Source organism: Pleuronectes platessa, chromosome 10 (genome assembly GCF_947347685.1).
Source record: "Pleuronectes platessa chromosome 10, fPlePla1.1, whole genome shotgun sequence".
Lineage (NCBI taxonomy): Eukaryota > Metazoa > Chordata > Actinopteri > Pleuronectiformes > Pleuronectidae > Pleuronectes > Pleuronectes platessa.
The window spans coordinates 21,847,714-21,866,303 of NC_070635.1; the positions used below are offsets into that span (position 1 = coordinate 21,847,714).

The 18,590-nt window shown below is 39.9% G+C and overlaps 1 protein-coding gene across 1 annotated transcript; it reads left to right on the forward strand.

The window, feature by feature from the left end:
• Nucleotides 1-10,298: 10,298 nt before the first annotated feature.
• ccka (cholecystokinin a) lies at nucleotides 10,299-14,279 on the forward strand. The gene is made up of 4 exons (XM_053432917.1): nucleotides 10,299-10,355; nucleotides 12,192-12,271; nucleotides 12,389-12,578; nucleotides 13,103-14,279. Exons 2-4 carry the CDS (start codon nucleotides 12,194-12,196, stop codon nucleotides 13,240-13,242), a joined length of 408 nt encoding a protein of 135 aa, XP_053288892.1. The 5' UTR covers nucleotides 10,299-10,355; nucleotides 12,192-12,193; the 3' UTR covers nucleotides 13,243-14,279.
• Nucleotides 14,280-18,590: the final 4,311 nt, after the last annotated feature.

Here is an 18,590-nt window from a genome sequence, read left to right on the forward strand (position 1 = left end):
GACAATAATTCTTGTTTTATTCAATGTAACTTTTATTCTACTTTTCAGCATAGAAACAGACTTACTGCAAACCATTAATGCAAATTTGATTCAGGGAGCATCACTTTCCCAGACACATAATAAGAAATGTAGAATTACAATGTACAATTTCCAAGCCTGAATATTAGGTTAAATTTTCATGGATCAAAGAGTCTCAGCTCCAACGCACCACAGTGCCTCTGCAGCCTCACAGCTGCTGGCAAACACTGTGCCAAACTCTGCCCTTAAATTAAATATGCTGCACCAAATCGCACACAACTAATTCCCTAAAAACTGTCGATTATTTTTATTAAGATACATGAATTATTCCTTAGGAAAATAGTCAAAATCTAAAAAAAAATAACTGGATGTGCCAAATTTGGTGGAAAATCCGTCCAGTATAGTTCTTTTGTGTAATCTTGATTAGAAACAAACCACTTAACGGACTGGGGTGAAAACATAACCTCCTTGTGGAGGTTATGAGTATTTGACATGATAGTTTTGTTCAACTAGTTGTTTTTCACAAAGAAGCGATGAGAGACTGCAAGAACCGTTCTTGTGTCAGTAATTCCTCAATTCATTTTTTTTACATTATGCTACGAACTGTTTATTCGAACCAATATACTAAACACTCTTATTTGTCTGTTCTCCATGACACTTACATTGATGAGTTCAGTTACACAAGGCATCTATTGCACTTCTGTTCGTCCAGAGAGAGGGATCCCTCACACGTGGCTCTCTCTGGGGTTTCCATGTTCTTTTTCAACTTTTAAACGTTTTTTTGTTGTTGTAGTTTTTCATTACTCCTGTTGAAGGTAAGAACAGAGGATGACACACCTTGTGAAGCCCTATGAGACAAATTGTGATTTGTGAATATGGGCAATACAAAAACATTTGATTGAGCGATTGATTGAAGGTCCCAAGTTTGAACAGTTAAAGACTAAAACAATCTGCCTCACTTTATTTACTGCTATAAATTGCTTGGTGACTGTTTTCAGAAGTGATAGATATGCTTTTTTAAACAATCTGATTCATGTTTTTCATCGTCCTCATCCTTTTGCCGCTGCCTACTTGTCCTCGTCTCTGCCCCCGGCGTTCCCTTCATCTCTGACAATACAGAGTGAGAATGCTGATTAGGGTAGAAAAGAGGGTCCATCTACTGAAGAGGTTTCTGACTCTCACAACACAACAATGCAATCAACTCAAGTGCCGTGACACACTGGTGTGAAGGGTGGAGAGAGGGAGAAAGGACATGAATGCATTCCTTGAAAATCTGCGTGTGTGCATGTGCAACTCCTCTGATGACAGCAGTGATGTCACTGTGAGCCATAGACACTTGTGAGACGCTTTGTTTGGATATTTTCTGACTAAAAGTGACTAGCTGTAAATTCCAGTGGAGGTTACTACATCTCCATGCCAACACAAGTATTTGTCAGTTTACTGATGAATTTCACAATTTGGAAAATTATTAGTTGAAATATGACTAACTGGGAGCGGCTGATCTAGGAGAAAAATCTGTATTCGTAAAGGGGCCACAATTTACACAGAGGGGCCAATTTATGTACAACATCCATGCACAATTCCCACTGAAGTCATTCCTTCTTTACTGTTAGCTTGATAACTTCATTGAATATATTTTCAAAACTGACATACAGAGGTTTCCAACGAATAAGATGTTTCAGAAACAACCATCCCAACCCAACCATGTGTACCAGTTTCCCTAGGTTCACAGGTTCCTTTTATTTTTTAAATGATGCTCCCTGTTTCCCGCCCTTGTGATCGTCTGTACTTGTTCCTCATGTGTTTCACCTGGTCAATCCACCCTGCTGCCTCCTTGTGTATACAAGTCTTTACTTTGTCCTGTTTCCTCGTCAACTTGTCCCTCTGATTTCTCTTGTCCTGATCACTGGTGGTCTTCTGCTATCCCCTGGTCCCTTGTGTTTCTTGTTGACTCATGTTTAGTATTTTTCAAACTTGTTTTGGCCTTGTTTTGTTCAACCATCTGTCCTGTTGTACCTTTTGTGAACTCATTCGCACAAGGCACCAAAGAAGCAAGTTGAACCACTGTCACTGCACATCAGGGTGGAGCAGGTGTCATTCATCTGATATTATTCATGAGGTTCAGTGAATCCCACTGGCCAATCAGGTGATTTGAAAATGGGAAGTTAGACAGGTGCTGATGACAGTGTGTAGGACAAAGCCCCATCAGTAGTTCCACAGCTGCCAATGACAGTGTTAGGAAACAGGCTAATGTTAACCTCATTATCATGGTGGAGTGGAGCTAAAAACACATGACAGACCCAGAGAGTCCTCACAGAGTCACAAACAAACACACACACACACACACACACACACACACAGGAAAAGTGAGGCATTATTAGAAATGACATGATGAGGGAAGTGACATACATCATTACCTATTTCCCTCTGGTTTCATTATGTGGCATTTTTCACTACAAATATCACAGAAGGCCAGCACCTGTTGTCTGTCACTCTTGAGAATGTCGTAATAGTGCAACACAGAGAAAAAAAACATTAGAGAATATTGTCGCTGTCAGGTGGTGACAGTAATTACAATCCATGCAGATTGACCACGTTTTAAAGTGCCTGCTCCATCCCTCATTGTAACAGCATTTATCTAAGCTCATATCATACAACCATTAATAACAAAGTGTTTTTAGGATCAAAGTACCAAATTGTCAGGTAGGGGAGAGCGGGGGAATGTGGGACATTTTTTACATTTACTCGCCTCTAGGCGAGATAAAATGGTATATCAGTAAAATTTAAACATTTCCAATTAATTCAGGATGTGTTCAGGATCCCTAACCCAATGGAAATGATCAGAATGTCTTCAGGACAAAGGGCAGTGAAAATATGATTGTTTTAAAAAAAGTGGTCTTGTGTCCGACTTTACCCCGGCTACAGGGTAAAGTGGTCCACTTACTTTTTCCACTTTAAAACTACCATAACAACAGAGTGAAAATCCTGACAGCTAGATTGACAATCACTAATATCGGACTAGTAACAGAATCATGGGGATTGGTCAATTAACTACATTTATGATTATTATGATTCATGTGATCTCTTGCACACCCTAGCGCACCGGCACATTGTGTCTCTGTCCAATTGGCAGGGACAGGGATATTGTTTTTCTCTGCGTATCAAATGCCAGTTCACGGCACTTAACTGGCGCAAGGCCATGGAACTGGTCAGCTAGTTGTTTCAAGTGTTTGGCAAGCTCCTCCTCCATCTCATCTGTGAATATTCTCTTTACCTCAGCTACTGCACCCCAGGCTACTGATTTTACTTTCCTTTCTCTTTTTTCTTTATGAATCTTTTGAGGGTTGTCTTATCAATATTTCTATCCCTTCCAGCTTTTCTTAAGGACTTCTTTCCTTGCATGACCTCAGTGGCTGCACTCTCCATCTCTGCGAGGGGTGTTTGGCCCCCAGGTTGTCTTCCTGGTGTACAGCTGTGGCCAAAAGTTTTGAGAATGATTCAAGTATTGGTTTTCACAAAGTGTGTTGCTTCAGTGTTTTTAGATCTTTTTGTTAGATGTTACTATAGTATTCTGAAGTATAATTACAAGGATGTTTTGGTACCGTTCTTTATTCATGGCTGTGTTCCTAGGCAAAATTGTTAGTGAGCCCACTCCCTTGGCTGAGAAGCAACCCCATAGATGAATGGTCTCAGGATGCTTTACTGTTAGCATGACAGAGGACTGATGGTAGCGCTCACCTTTTCTTCTCCAGACAAGCTTTTTTCCAGATGCCCTAAACAATCGTTAAGGGGATTCATCAGAGAAAATGACTTTACCCCAGTCCACAGCAGTCCAATCCCTGTACCTTTGGCAGAATATCAGTCTGTCCCTGATGCTTTTCATGGAGAGAAGTGGCTTCTTTGCTGCCCTTCTTCACACCAGGCCATCCTCCAAAAGTCTTCTTGTCACTGTGCGTGCAGATGCACTCACACCTGCCTGCTGTCATTCCTGAGCAACCACTGCACTAGTGGTGCCCCGATCCTGCAGCTGAATCAACTTAAGGAGATGGTCCTGGTGCTTGCTGGACTTTCTTTGGCGCCCTGAAGCCTTCTTGACAACAATTGAACCAGTTCTTGATGATCAGATAAATGGTAGATTTAGTTGCAATTTTACTAGCAGCAATATCCTGGCCTCTGAAGCCCTTTGTGTGCAAAACAATGATGACTGCACGCGTTTCCTTGCAGGTAACCATGGTTAACAGAGGAAGAACAATGATTTCAAGCACGACCCTGCTTTTAAAGCTTTCAGTCTGCTATTTTGTCTCAATCAGCATGACAAAGTGATCTTCAGCCTTGTCCTCGTCAACACTCTCTCCTTTGTTAACAAGAGAAGCACTGACATAATGTCAGCTGGTCCTTTTTTGGCAGGGCTGAAATGCAGTGGAAATGGTCTTTTGGGGATAAGTTCATTTTCGTGGCAAAGAGGGACTTTGCAATTAATTGCAATTCATCTGATCACTCTTGTTAACATTCTGGAGTATATGCAAATTGCCATCATAAAATCTGACGCAGCAGACTTTGTAAAACGAATATTTGTGCCATTCTCAAAACTTTTGGCCACGGCTGTATAGTTTCTTGGCATTATGGCTTTTCTACAATGTTTATGACATTAAAAATAAAACATATATAATGTAATATAACACTAAAATATGTTTAAGACTAAACTTAACTTGTTCTTCATGGTGGGGTAAAGTGAGAAAGTGTCTCACTTTTTTCTTTCAAGTGAGACAGTGTCTCACTTTACCCCACAGAATTTGTCCCACTTTACCCCACAGCCACCGTTTTAGAAAAAACATCTCTTAGCAATTCAGGCTAATCTTCAGCTAGCATCAATTACATGGTTTTATATGTTGGAAGTTCATCAACATGTATGATATAAGTTTTTCTACCTGATTCAATTTGTTTTGACACAACAATTGATAAAGTTCAAAGCAAGAAAATTTACTTTTACATGCAAAACATACATTTTTGTGAAAAAACATACTTTCCACAGCACCAGCACCAACTTCTCCTTCATGGCAAGGGGGGAATGGGAGGGGCTTGAAAACATAATGATCAAATGACGACAAATGTGTTCCTTTGCATAGATACAGGGGGTGTCTCACATTACCCGATGTCCCACATTACCCCGCTCTCCCTTATACAGTTTTGAGAATGTATAGGATGTTTATGATAAATATTTCTTTACCATAAACCACATTAGATCATCAGTGCAGATACACTTGCATCAGGTCTTACAGTAGCATGTGTGTGTCACATGTGATCGAAGCACCGTGGCTGGTTCTGAGCTAGGTAGCTGGAGCATTTGCATGTGAGCTAACATTAGCCCCTTATCGTTAAAATCATCTGCCTCCACCTTCTAAGCTTTTCTGTGCCTGAAACATCAAACTGAACTAACATAGATGCACTTGAGTTGCGGAATATAAGGAAATACATTTTAAGGTCTTTGACGCTTCGTGACCAGATTGGGACACGCCCCCTCTCTGGGCACATTGTATTTGATTGGTGATTGAGGTCAACGATGAAGGTCAACTCCAGATTGTCCTGAGGAACCTGTTAAACAAGAGCAGAGAGAGCAGCCCCCCCCCCCCCCCCCCCCCGGTTCACACGATCCTGCTCAAACTGTGACAAAAAAAACGACAGATGAAATATTGACAACCTCTTACAAGCTCTCTATAATTTTTAAGGTCTCAACCTCAAAATGTTATGACTTGGCACTTAATATTGATTTAAGTATGTCTTTACCAGCCACTTACCTTTCATTCTGTATTTGTTTTTATTGCCATGCCAAGCACTTTGTAACCTTGTTTAGATAAGTGCCATACAAATAATAGGTATCATTAATATTTCAACCTATAACATCTTCCTTTTTTCTTTCATATTTCTACCATTGGAGCTGTAGACAATCCGGTATAGGATTGTATGAATTTACAGCGGATCACAGGAAGTTTGTAAAGAGAGCTTCTATGGTGAGAGAAATGAACTGTGAATTGAAAAGTCTCCAAGTTTTGTTTTCTTGATACCGAATCATTTTGGCTCTTTGGAGAGTGATTACACCATCAGTGTGTTTTCTTTGCAAAACTGTGGAGAAAACACAGTAGAATCTAATTGTCTTCACCATTTCTGCTTGCTCATTGGGGGAACTGTTACGTTTTAAGGTCTTGACCTTCTTGACCTTCTATGTAAAGTGCCCTGAGATAATGTATATTATAATTTGGCACTGTATAAATAGAATTGAATTGAACATGGCTTATAGGCCTGTTTTTCCTGCTAGAAAATAACGAAACTTATGGTGGATACTTCTGCAACTACAGGGTTTGTGAAAAATATTGGTATCTTTATAAAGTTAACACTTCATCAGCGTAGATGTCACTTGGTCAGAGTAAAGAAAGATGGAACACAGCATAAATCAAAGGTTTTATTTCTGCTTAACAGATATGTAAGTGAGTTCGCCTCATTCATTCTGGTCGGGGTGTACATACCACCACATGCTGACGTGCAACAGGCACAACGCATGCTCGCTGATCAGATACTGTGTGTGGAGCGGACTAACCCGGACTCCTTAGTGATTGTCCTCGGTGACTTTAACAAAGGAAATCTCACCCATGAACTCCCCAAATACAAACAATTTATTAAATGCCCGACCCATACAGGCAGAAATTAAAACTCTGTAAACCTGTTGTGAGGACTTCAAAGCATTGGACCAGTGGGGCTGTGGAGGATCTTTTATTCCGCCCCCACATCTCAAGGATGTGTTAAATTAACACATTATGTTATATTATATTATACTGCATTACATTGCATATTGCAATCTGAAACTGTTCACTGGTCACTGTCTTGCATCTTGCATTTCACTTTTTACTTCACTTTTTATATCTGTTATCTATTATATATATTTTATTTAGATATGTTTGTGTCTAAATAAATGTTACTTTGTATAAATATTAGAAAAAGGGAGCAAATAAGAAGTAAATAGTGAGTAAATATATATTGTTTCTTTTTTATTGCTTTTCTTATCAGTGTTGTATTTATTGTGTTTTTATGTTTTCATGTTTATATGTTCATTGTATGCACCAATAACCAGAGCAAATTCCTTGTAGGTGTAAACCTTCTTGGCAATAAATACTTTCTGATTCTGATTCTGATTCTGATGTAAGAGTGATTTTATCAAATTGCCTCCTACACAGCAGCACAACATCTAAACATTCACTTAATTCTAATACAGAGAAGCAGAGCAAAGTTACTGAGGTTTTAGGTGAGATATAGGCATCATCTCTAAATGGCCATTTTGGAACAATCTGTGCCATTAGAGATTTCTAACCTCACAACTTATTTATTTTCACTTATATGCCACATGTACTCAATGAATCCTAATACAACTGTTTATCAAAGACACTTCTGTAGAAGCTTGGTGAATAGAACTCTGCGTACAGCAGTTTAGCAGCTGAGCTCGCAGTTACACAGTATAGGATTAGATACTCAGGGCTATATCTCAGCAATCCCTTGTCTAAAACTGGAAAGTATTTGAAGGGCATCTATAAACAATGATGAAGGAGACCTACGTATTATAACTTTAATACTTTGACTCTGAATGGCAGCAAACGTCTGCTCAACAGGTAAAGTCTCAGGTCTTGGACTATACAAAGGAGGAGATTGAAAAGTACTTTTCTGACGTGTCCTGTGACCTCGTCAGATGCTGAACATCAGAATTTTTTTTATAGATTCACACAAATCCTGCAAGCAAATCAGCATTGAAACAGTAATGAAAGGAATAAGAGCTTCTTTCTGTGAGTTAAAGGTACAGTAGCACAGCTGTATGTCTACACTCTGTATGTCTGCTGTAATATTACCAGCTCTTTCAGGCAGAAATCATGGGAACGCATGAGATGATCAAATATATTTGTCCTCAAACAGAATCGTAGCTTGCAGCCATCTTAAATGACACAAATGAATGAGCTGATGGTGAGTAATTGCTGCAGTGAGTTAAAAGCCAGTCCTGACGTTTCTGAACCTTTTAAAAACCACTTCATGTCGTTACGCCCGTGTGCGGCTCGTACCTTTTTGATGTATGAATGCCATCCAGCCTTTGTCCACAAAACACACTCAAGCTGTTACTTTCACTCTCTGACAAAACCTGTACTTTTTGAATTCCACTGAGGTTTATTGTGCACAAAGAGAAGAAAAAAAACGAGTGTCATTCAAGACTTTCTTTTATTCAACGTCGGCCTTGTTGCTTGTGGTGCATTCCATAATTTTCACTTCAGGGCCTGTAAGGATACTGTTCAACAAACTGCTCCTTTATGGCCTTATTAAACTGTTCTACCTGTCCGTTTACTGTGTATAAGCAATATTTATTTATAAAATCAACTGTATTTGCTAACACTCATCATGACCAGGGGCTTTGCAACAGGGTAGAGAAAGAGGGAAATTGCCCATGGCCCTAGGCTGAGTGTGGGCCCCTGTGAAGGGTTATCATAATAGTCCACAGCAACATCCATTTTTGAGAACCCCATTAAATCCTATGATCGGCTACATACAGGAGATTGTTACAACAACATGGTCGGAGAAAACTCTAAGGATACTCCATAACTTTCAGCCAAAAGCTTTGTAATTCTAGGGGTTTGGTTAAAGGCTAGAAGAATTCGTTTGTGTGTATGATGAGGGATGGTGATTGGGGTTTCTTTATCATAATTATGATTATAAAATAATTGTTTTAAGATTGGAATGATGTGCTATCATGCGTTTTTGTTGTGGAAATGGTTTGGTTCTTTGTATGGCCCTCGAGGTCCCCTTTGCCTTTGACCCAAAAAAGTCCCTTGAAACTTCCCTGACCATTACAAAGCAAAAAAAAAGGTTACATCAAGAATTTTCACAGGACAAAGCTTGAACACATTAACTACTGATTGATGCACGTACATTCCTGGATTTTTTTCCATCTGTCTATTATTTCCAGACATCGCTGTCGGTATGTGAAACACAGATCTCAACAACCGTTCACCTTATATACTCAACACTTTGCATGTGTATCTTTAAAGGCTGAAGAAAGTGCAGAGACACATTCGGTGTGAATTTACTTGCCGCTGCTACATTACTGCAAGTCCGTTTTACAGCTTCAAAAAGAAAGCTGCATCCAGCCTCGCCTCAGGGCCAAACAAACAGGCAGGTTAAGAACAGAATGATGTATGTTAATCACTTAATCACAGCACCCTCTGTTTGATTCATTACTTTGGTGATTAAACTGATAACAGGAACCGTTCTACTTGTACCGTATTAGTTGTATTAGAAGGGAAACAATCATAGATGTGATGAGTCCCAGCAGCCGCCCATCCTGTCAGAACTGCATCAGTGATCCTTTGAAAGGCAACAGGGTGTTTCCTCATCAAACTGTCACACCGAAGCAATGTCCCTGGTTCTGATGAACCAGAAGTAATACCACCCTCCCTGAGATGAACTGCATGCTGCCTCTAGTTGATTAAGAAGAAAGACTAATCTAAATATATGATTTCACAATAATAATAATAATAATCAACACAAGTCCTGACTTGTCCCCATTCCCCATTGCACACTCTTTGTCTGTCTGTCTGTCTGCCTGTGTGTGTGTGTGTCGGTGTGTGTGTGGGGGTGTGTCTGTTTGTCTGTGTGTGTGTGTGTGTGGTCACTTAAATGCTCAGGCCATACACAGCCTTTGACTCAGATGCACAGAGATACATTCGACTCAGTGTTAAAGAGCTTTTTCAGCTTCTCTTCACAGGAAACCACAGATTCCAGCCGAGATGGTGTGTGTGTCTGTGTGTCTGTGTGTGTGTGTGTGTGTGTGTGTGTGTGTGTGTGCGTGTGTGCGTGTTTGTGTGTGTGTGTGTGTGTGTGTGTGTGTGTGTGTGCGGGTGTCTCTGTATGTGTGTGTGTGTGTGTGTGAGTGTATGTGCGCGCGGGTGTGTGTTTGTTCCTATCTTTGTTTTTGATACAGGTGAGGAAAAGGGCCACACAATTAAAGGTGCCACCTCCGTCCAAACCCTTGTTCACCTTTTTATAAACAATTTGGTATGTGTTTGTGTGTGTTCATGTGTGTGTTCATGTGTGGGTTTGCTGAATGTGTGCATGTTTGCATCCACTGTTGCGTCAATGGCAACAGTTTCTGCGCTAGCAGCTGGCCCCACCCCTCTGTCCTGACTCCTCCTCCTTCCTGTGTGTCAGTATAAAGTATGGTCTCCTTTCTCTCTCCCTCATTCACAGCCTCAACACTGGACGAGCAAAGCTCAGCATCCTCAGCCTCTCCTGGTCCACACCAACAACCGCAGGTAAGAACTGAACTGAACTGATGCTGCATTGTGTCGTTAGGAAACTTAAGTGTTTGTCTGTTTCAGTCGCTTATATTACAAATTTATTACAATGTATTTTTGTGTCTTTTTCCCCCCCCAAACGTGCATGTTTCATCTCTGAAGTTGAGTGGAAGGATTATACATGTGGGGATTTTTTTTCCAAAGTTAATTCAATTCTAACAGGCCTATCATTGTGTTGTATCTATTTCCATCACTATTTGTAGATCAGGAAGTTGCAGCTTATACAAGTAGAAAGTAAAATACAGATAAGAATGACTAAAACTAAAGATCTTTTTTTTTCTTTAGTGTGAGGAGGAGGAGGAGAGGGCTCTCACTGACACTACAATACCACACCATTACCAGCTCATTGAATAATGAATGAGAGACAATAACCAGCTGCTAACAGGAATTATATTAACATCGACAGAATGACTGTTTATGGCATCACTGTCCATTTCAACAAGCAGTATTCAAATGGCTGTCTGTGCTAATTCCTCACAGATATAAATTCTACATACCTGTTTTAAAATACAGTTTTATTCCAAGATGCTTCACTCTGTGTCTGTCGTATTCTGACATATGTCATGTTCATCATCATCATTATCATGTTCAGCTAACTGAGCAAACGCTGATTTAGAGGAAGAACATTATCCAGGAGACTGAGGGTTGAAGATGTCTTTGTTTGAAACTCACATGTTTATCAGTTTCAATTCTGGGTATTTCTCAATTTATGTTATCAAATTCACCTCAATGAATAAGTGGAAGTCCTCACAAAGAAGGTTTTCCAGATAAAATATAGATTTCACTGCACTTCTCAGAGTTGAGATCATCATGAAACGATCCAGAGTGTTTGATTAAGTGCAGCAAAAGGACCATCAGTCCACTCTGTGAAGAAATACAGAGACAAACAAGTAAAAAACAGAAAGAGAGAGAGACTGAACAAATGAGAATCCTGCTGTAAGAGAACAACAGATAGAGAAATTGGGGTTTTGAATAATTGGAGTGACGGCTGTTGATTAACGGGATGAACATTCTGATAAAGAGCGTAAATCCTCACAACTAATGCTGCAGCTAATATACTGTACCAGGCTCAAAGACAAATACAGCATTAACACATCAGGCACAATGTTCGGTCTGATAAATGTCATAGCGTGTCATCTTGTTTTGCTTTAGGCACATCTACCTTTTATGTGGAGCTGCTCTTTCATAGAAAAGCTTCCAGTAATGTGGAATCTCCAAGCAGACTGTTTGAGTATTTATTGAAGCCAATAAAGAAAAATCAGGAACGAATAATTAAAGTCATTATTTTGTATTCTCTCAGTGCAATCATTAATTTCACCTCGCCCTTGTTAAAAAAAACGCTCATGGAGCAACATGAAGATTTAGAAATAATTGGTGTGTTTCCTTTGGGATTCTACAATTGCTGACAGGGTGAATTCATCTCAACTACACACCCCGCACCCCGTGTGTGTGTGTGTGTGTGTGTGTGTGTGTGTGTGTGTGTGTGTGTGTGTGTGTGTGTGTGTGATTGTGTGTGTGTGTGTGTTTGCGAGACAAAATCATGTTGCCCTGAGGTTCCAGATGAACCATCAGAGGTTCATCACTTCCTCCACCACTGTGTTTCAATCAACGTGAAATTATTTATTTCTACTTCCTGCAAAACTCTCATTACCTCTCATTTTCCCTCCATCCAAAACATCCCTTTGACAAACTGGAGGGAAAAGGAAAAGTGTAAAGAGCAGGAGATCTAACAGGAAAATGAGTCCTTGAGTGGGTTTATTTACATTGTTTTGTGTTGTCTCCTCTTCTCCCCAGTCATGAATGTAGGTATCTGTGTGTGTGTTCTCCTGGCTGCTCTGTCCAGCGGTTCCCTGAGTCTGCCCTCACAGTCCATCGTAAGACACAAACTTAGAAAATACATTCGTCTACACTGGATGTCCATCACTTAGATGGCTCTAAACTCATATTGATTACAAATCTTGTTTTTTTTGTTTGTTTTTTATGTTCATTAGCACCAGAGATCTGAGGGTGAGGCTCTCCTGTCAGACAACCTGCCCTCCCCCTCACCCAACCACACGCGCCAGGTCCGCTCAGCTCCAGCGCCCCCGTCAGGGCAACTCGCCAACTACAACCAGCCCCGGGAGGACACAGACCCTAGAAACGGCCTGAGCCAGCTACTGGCCAGAATCCTCTCCAGGAAAGGTGAGCAGTGTGATGTCCAGCGTCTCAGAGACGGAGCGACGGAGCAACTGAAGCGAAGTCTGTCCCTTCAGTTGTCTCATTACACACAGATCACTCGACCCATCTCAGTTTGCCCACGGCCGTGTTGTTTCGCCATCCTTCTGTAATCTGTTGTCTGTCGTGCTGTGCCTGAGTCCCACCATCTGGCATTTCCCACCTCCCTCAAGCTTCCTCTCTCCTCTCTTCATTTTTTCATAATTCATCCTCATTCCCTGCCTCCCCACTGCTCCCACTATCCTTCCCTTCTTCACTCACCTCCCTGTTTCCTGACCTCATCCTCCGCTCCCTCTGTCACTGTGTATCTGTGTTTCTTTCTCCAGTCAACACTGTGTGACTGCCCGCTGAGCTCACTCGTCTAACAGGACACATAAAGACGGGAATAGAAACAGAACAAGTCAGCAGGGATAAAACATAATGATACAGTGTGTATATTGCACTCATGTATTGGTCAAGCAGAATGACATCTTCCCATTTCCTTCCTCCAGGCTCTCCCCACCAGGCCAGATCCTCCCTCACCAGCAGAGCCAGTGGTCTGTCCCCGGCCCACAGGATAAAGGACAGAGATTATCTCGGCTGGATGGACTTTGGGAGACGCAGTGCAGAGGAGTACGAATACTCCGCCTAAAGGCATGGCTCGTTTCTACCAATGAATCTGAGTTAAAAAAACAACAACCCTGAACCGCCAATAAAAGTTTGCAGAAATAATGAGCCCTTTTCACACTGCACTGACTGTAACCCAGGGCTGAGGTGACTGGGTCTGAGTGTGAAGATCCTATATAATGATGTGGCTTAATATCACCAGACATTTACCATTAGCACTAAAAAAAGGTTATAAAAAAAACTGCATTTACTATCAAGTCTTAATATAAATATGACATTATAGTAATTCATAATATTTCGAAGAATAATATACTTGCAATAGTCCCCTAATATTTGGATGGTATCAGAACTGATTATCAATCACGGAATTTTCTTTAAAATTGAATTTCAGCCTTATTTCAGGGAGATTAATTAATGTGTTAAGGCAAAAATTTATGCCACTTAAATAAGTGAATAAGTGTCAACATGTCTCATTTTACTGACGTTCCCGATCGTATCAGAGGCCCTTTATTGAACCTAAATGAGCAACTAAATTGTATTTGGAAAAATTTGGCAGAAGCGCAGATTTATGTTTGTATCTTTGATTGCAGCTCAGTTCTCTTCAATGTTACACCAGTGCACAGTTTGAAACATATAACTTGTCTGGTGCATCTGAAGAGAACAGAGTGCTGTGAAATAAAAAATCAAGCGGTTCAAGTATCAGTGGGGAGTCGGTAACAGTTTCCATGGACTGGAAATCAAACAGCACCTGGAACCTGCCAGCTGAAGTTGACCCTGGGCTGAAAATGTACAGTGTGAAAAGCACAGAATGTTTTGAAAGCACAACGTGTCATGTGAGAAGCTTGGGAGTCTCCCCAAAATTGCATAATGGACTTCCGTGGCTCACACATTGAAAATCAGAACTACCAGTACTGTAGATATGAGTTAAGGAGTGTCTTTCTTTCTTTTGGAGGATCATATCATATATATGTATGTATATATGTATGCGCTCTTACAGGTTCAGTCTGTATGTTTCTACAAACATTCAGATTCAGCACTATTCAAAATAAAGCTCCACTCGCTGACGACAGCAAGAAAGCTTTTGTTTTGGGATGATGAATTCATAAAGTCTGCAGGGCACAGCTGGAGGGCTGATCCCAAGCATGTCTTATAGCCACTGCCTGTGTTCAAGGAGCTGAGGAGTCTTGGCTGCACGTCAGTCCGCTGTACGAGTTTCCTTCCACATGAGCATTTGGTCTCATTCACCACGAGATCCAGGATTCCACAGAGACCAGGATATTCTGATTAATGTCAATTGTTACTGCACATCAGGATTTTTGGGGATTAGCGTCATTAATAATGAGCCGGTTACCTGAATAAGATGTACAGGTTTAATCCTGCCATAAGTCTCTGAAAGACATCTTAAATTACCCTAAGTTGAAAAAGAAGAACGTCAGCCATCTGTGTTGGTCCTCATTGGTGACGTGTTGTGTGCAATCAGCTCATTCTGATGCTCACCAGTTGCTGACAGTATGACAGTCCCCTGGGATATGAAACTAAACTGTAACTCACAAATATGAAAGGAAAACCCACCTTAACATCTCAGAGTGGACGATAGCTATGATAACAGATATTAACATATGATTTTAGGTCTACAGGCAAATGACGTCAAATGCTTATTAGACGCAAAAACACCGGAAAGTTGAAGTGAAGAGTTTTCTGCCACATCATGAAGATGAATGCAACTAGTTTGTAAGGAAATGTTAATCAATCAAGCCTTTAGTTTGGAAATATAAAATGTTGTCACCAGATAATAGATGATCATGTCTCAGATGTAAATTTGTTTGCAAGATTAATAAGAAGCAATATAAATGTACGTGTATATGATTTTGATGAAAAATGTCAGAGGATAAAGTCTCTTCTTTGGGTTATATTTATTCAAAATGGAGCAAACATGGGCCTTAATTAAACAAGGTGGGAAAGAATAAAATAATTAATTGATGCATGAATGAAACTAAACTTTTTTACACACACATTTCCTGCTGCACACTGTAACACACATAGTTCAGGTTCGAGCCAAAAACATCACCAGTCAAGCTTGATAAAAGATCACTATTGGGAGATAAGGCACAAATACACACATACAGATGCGTTAACTTAACAAATACACAAGAAACTTGAATGGCTGCCATATCTCCACCAAGACCCCACAGTCCCCTTAAAGGGATAGTTCACCAAATATGATGAAAACGTGGTGTAAATGACGTCGTTTGGAGTCAAATTTGAACATCAGCACTTCCGGACACTTGGATGACACCACAGGAGCACCTATTGTTCGGTGGTTTATAACGTATGAAGAAGTGATCACTAGTTACGTCAATTGGAATAGTGTAACAGTGGTGAGTAGATAAAGAGGGAATTTTCCTTTTTCGGTGAACTAAACCTTTAAATTCAATCAAGCCTCAAGTATAGACGTATAGATATCAGTTCCTAAATATTTCTGAATGTCGTCATTTAGATCTATGAATAATTTCTTGAGAAATTCAATAAATTTGTCATGAAACGCTTTCCCTTTTATGCAGATCTTCATAAAATGCATTGTCTTCTCCCCTGACCCATAACACAATCTTTAACCAAGTGTAGTGCTAATCTTTCCTGTTACTTTATGTTATCTTGGTTATGAACAAACATACAAACAAACCAACAAATAAATGGACAGAACTTTAGTGAAGGTAAAAAAAATCCTGGATCCGCACCCAAACATATACTAACACATACTCCATCTAAAGATATACTAACATATACTCCATCTAAACATCTACTAGCCAACACTCTCACTACACATGACATATAACTCATAGTACTATATTTTTGTTTCTGTGTTCTCTTAATCAAAAGTTGTGGCAAAGGGTTATAACTTCAATAACATTTCTACATATTGAGTGCTAATAATGTCAGACAATATCATATATTTTCTCATAAGACTGTGGGCCAGTGACGCTAATATCAGAGCTACATGATGTGTCATTCACATCATACATGACATAAGGTTTTTGATCATATATTCATAAAAGACTTTGTTCCACTTTGGTTCATTTCAAAGCTGAACTACACATTTATTTTAATCCTGGGGGTTGTTAACTAAGTTGTGTAACTGCTGCTTCATGTGTAGCTGCTCTCAAGGAATCTTAAGCTTGGGCGGAGATCCACAACTCAAACAAATTAGTTTTCCTATAGTTTGAAGAAACGTCCATATCACTGCCTCCTATCTCTCAAGTTTCTCTGTCTTGTTTGTATTCATTTAGCTCTTTTGTAGCCTTGTTGAGAACTCAAAGCTCTTTGTGGCACATTCAGTGGATCGACAGCACTTTCTCTAACACACATCAGTATCGGCACAGGAGCAGTACAGGCTTCAGTACATTGATATCGATATCAGTTTGCTAATCATCACAACACAATGGAGGTGTCATTGACTTTGCAATGAGGAGGTTTCCTTGCTTATCTCTCTCAACAAACCCAACAAGATCACATTTTTTAAATCTACGTTGCTTCAGGATCATATGAGAACCCAGGACTAATCCTGAAAACTGTTTTGCCTGTGCATCATCTATAAGGTTATCAAATTTATTAAATTGTTTAAATCAGAACAGTGTCATCACTATTGAACACAGTGATGAGTCATCACCCAAAACAACATCAGTTTGGCTGGTGACTCACATATAGTAAGAGAAAAAGGTTATTTTAAAAAAACTGAAAACCAGGTTTACTTGATGAGAATCTCTCTGTAGCTGGTGCAGCAGCCTCTACCAGCCCTGATCAGCTTTACTTGTCATTTCCACTCCATCTTTTCTAAACTTTTCCTATATAAGTTGTATTACAGCTGGTACCACTCACAACCACTCGCTTCTGTCAGTGCTTTCTGAAAGGCTCTTTATACCCAGCTCAGTAAATGACTAAACACACTCTGTTCCATCTAATGATCTTTTCTGCTGCATTTAAACTTTTACTGCAAGACCTATGTCTCTCAAAGAAAATAGATTTTAATGGATCGATGAAAGGCGATTTATAAATGAATTTGAAGGGAAATTTGAAAAATTAAAGAGCAGTTTAACACAATCGCACAAACTTTATTTGCAGCTTCTGATTGGCTCATGAGAAAGGAATCAAATATCTCTCTGTGGGTCCCATTCCGAGAAGTCAGACGTAAAGTGCTTGGTTTAAGCTCATTTTGTGGAGATAATGAGATGAATAAACTCATTATGGAGAAAACGAACTTTGTTATCTCCGGTTAATGAAATGAGGAACTTGCAATCTAGAGATAATGGCTTTTGAAAATATTTGCAGGAAGGATCTTTCTCAGCTTCTGTATCGTCAGGGATTTAGATGCGACAGCACATAAAACAAGGTCATTTCTTTTTTTTTACAAAAAAAGACTCAACATTCATTTCAGATAATGATGCTGTGTTAATATATTGTTATCCTCCTGTCTGACACACAGCCGTCTGGCTTACTGTCTGCCTATTAACTGAGGCTCTTACATAATAGCTCCAGTGGCTCATATTTACTCTGCTGCAGTTCTAGCAAACAAACAGGAGCTGCAGATTCCCACAATGCCACTTGCCACTTTGCTCCAGCTTCACATGAGTCAGTCCATGCAGAGGCCGAGCGTCAGGATCGAGGGACAGTGAGCTCCTATGTGACTTCACATGAACAAAATATGATGGTGATTCATTGGTAGTGGAACGTTTCACAGTGGGTAAAGAACACGGTGCAAGAGCAGAGAGACAATTCAAGAAATGTGATGCAGAGAGGAAAATACACAACAGGACAATGTGATGTGAAATGACAAATGTATTCTTTCAGTTGACTACACGGATAAATAAACACACTGCATTGTTTTCTGTTGGTGTCATTGAAAGTTTCTAACCCTGCCCACACAGAGATGTTTGACAGATTTCATTATTGTCTTACAGCTTCTTTGTTACACAATCAGTATACATTACCTGGCTCTTTACTGCACCCAAGTGGACACAGAGAAAGATACTGTCATTGAACAGTTCAATTTTAAAGAAAATGTGCCAATCAACTTTCGATCTAAAATGAAATGAAAGTGTGAGAGTAGAGGTAATCAAGTTAAACAAAGGGGGGAGAGGTGTGGTTTAGACGGGGTCGACTAGTGTCTTCAACATCGATTAGACACTAGGTTTACGATGAGATAAAAAAACAGCAACTTTAGCAATGTCACATTACACAAGTATAAATAATTATTAGCAAAAAGTGCCCAACATTAAAGGTTCAGTGTGTAGAATTTAATGATATCTAGTGGTAGAGTTGCATTTTGCAGCTGAATACCCTTCAATCACCCTTCCCTTCCAAACATGGAGAACCTGTGGT

Coding starts and splice junctions, on each gene's coding strand:
- ccka (XM_053432917.1), top strand. CDS start 12,194: ATGAATGTAGGTATCTGTGTGTGTGTTCTCCTGGCTGCTCTGTCCAGC. Junction 12,272..12,388: donor GTCTGCCCTCACAGTCCATC/GTAAGACACAAA, acceptor TATGTTCATTAG/CACCAGAGATCTGAGGGTGA. Junction 12,579..13,102: donor CAGAATCCTCTCCAGGAAAG/GTGAGCAGTGTG, acceptor TCCTTCCTCCAG/GCTCTCCCCACCAGGCCAGA.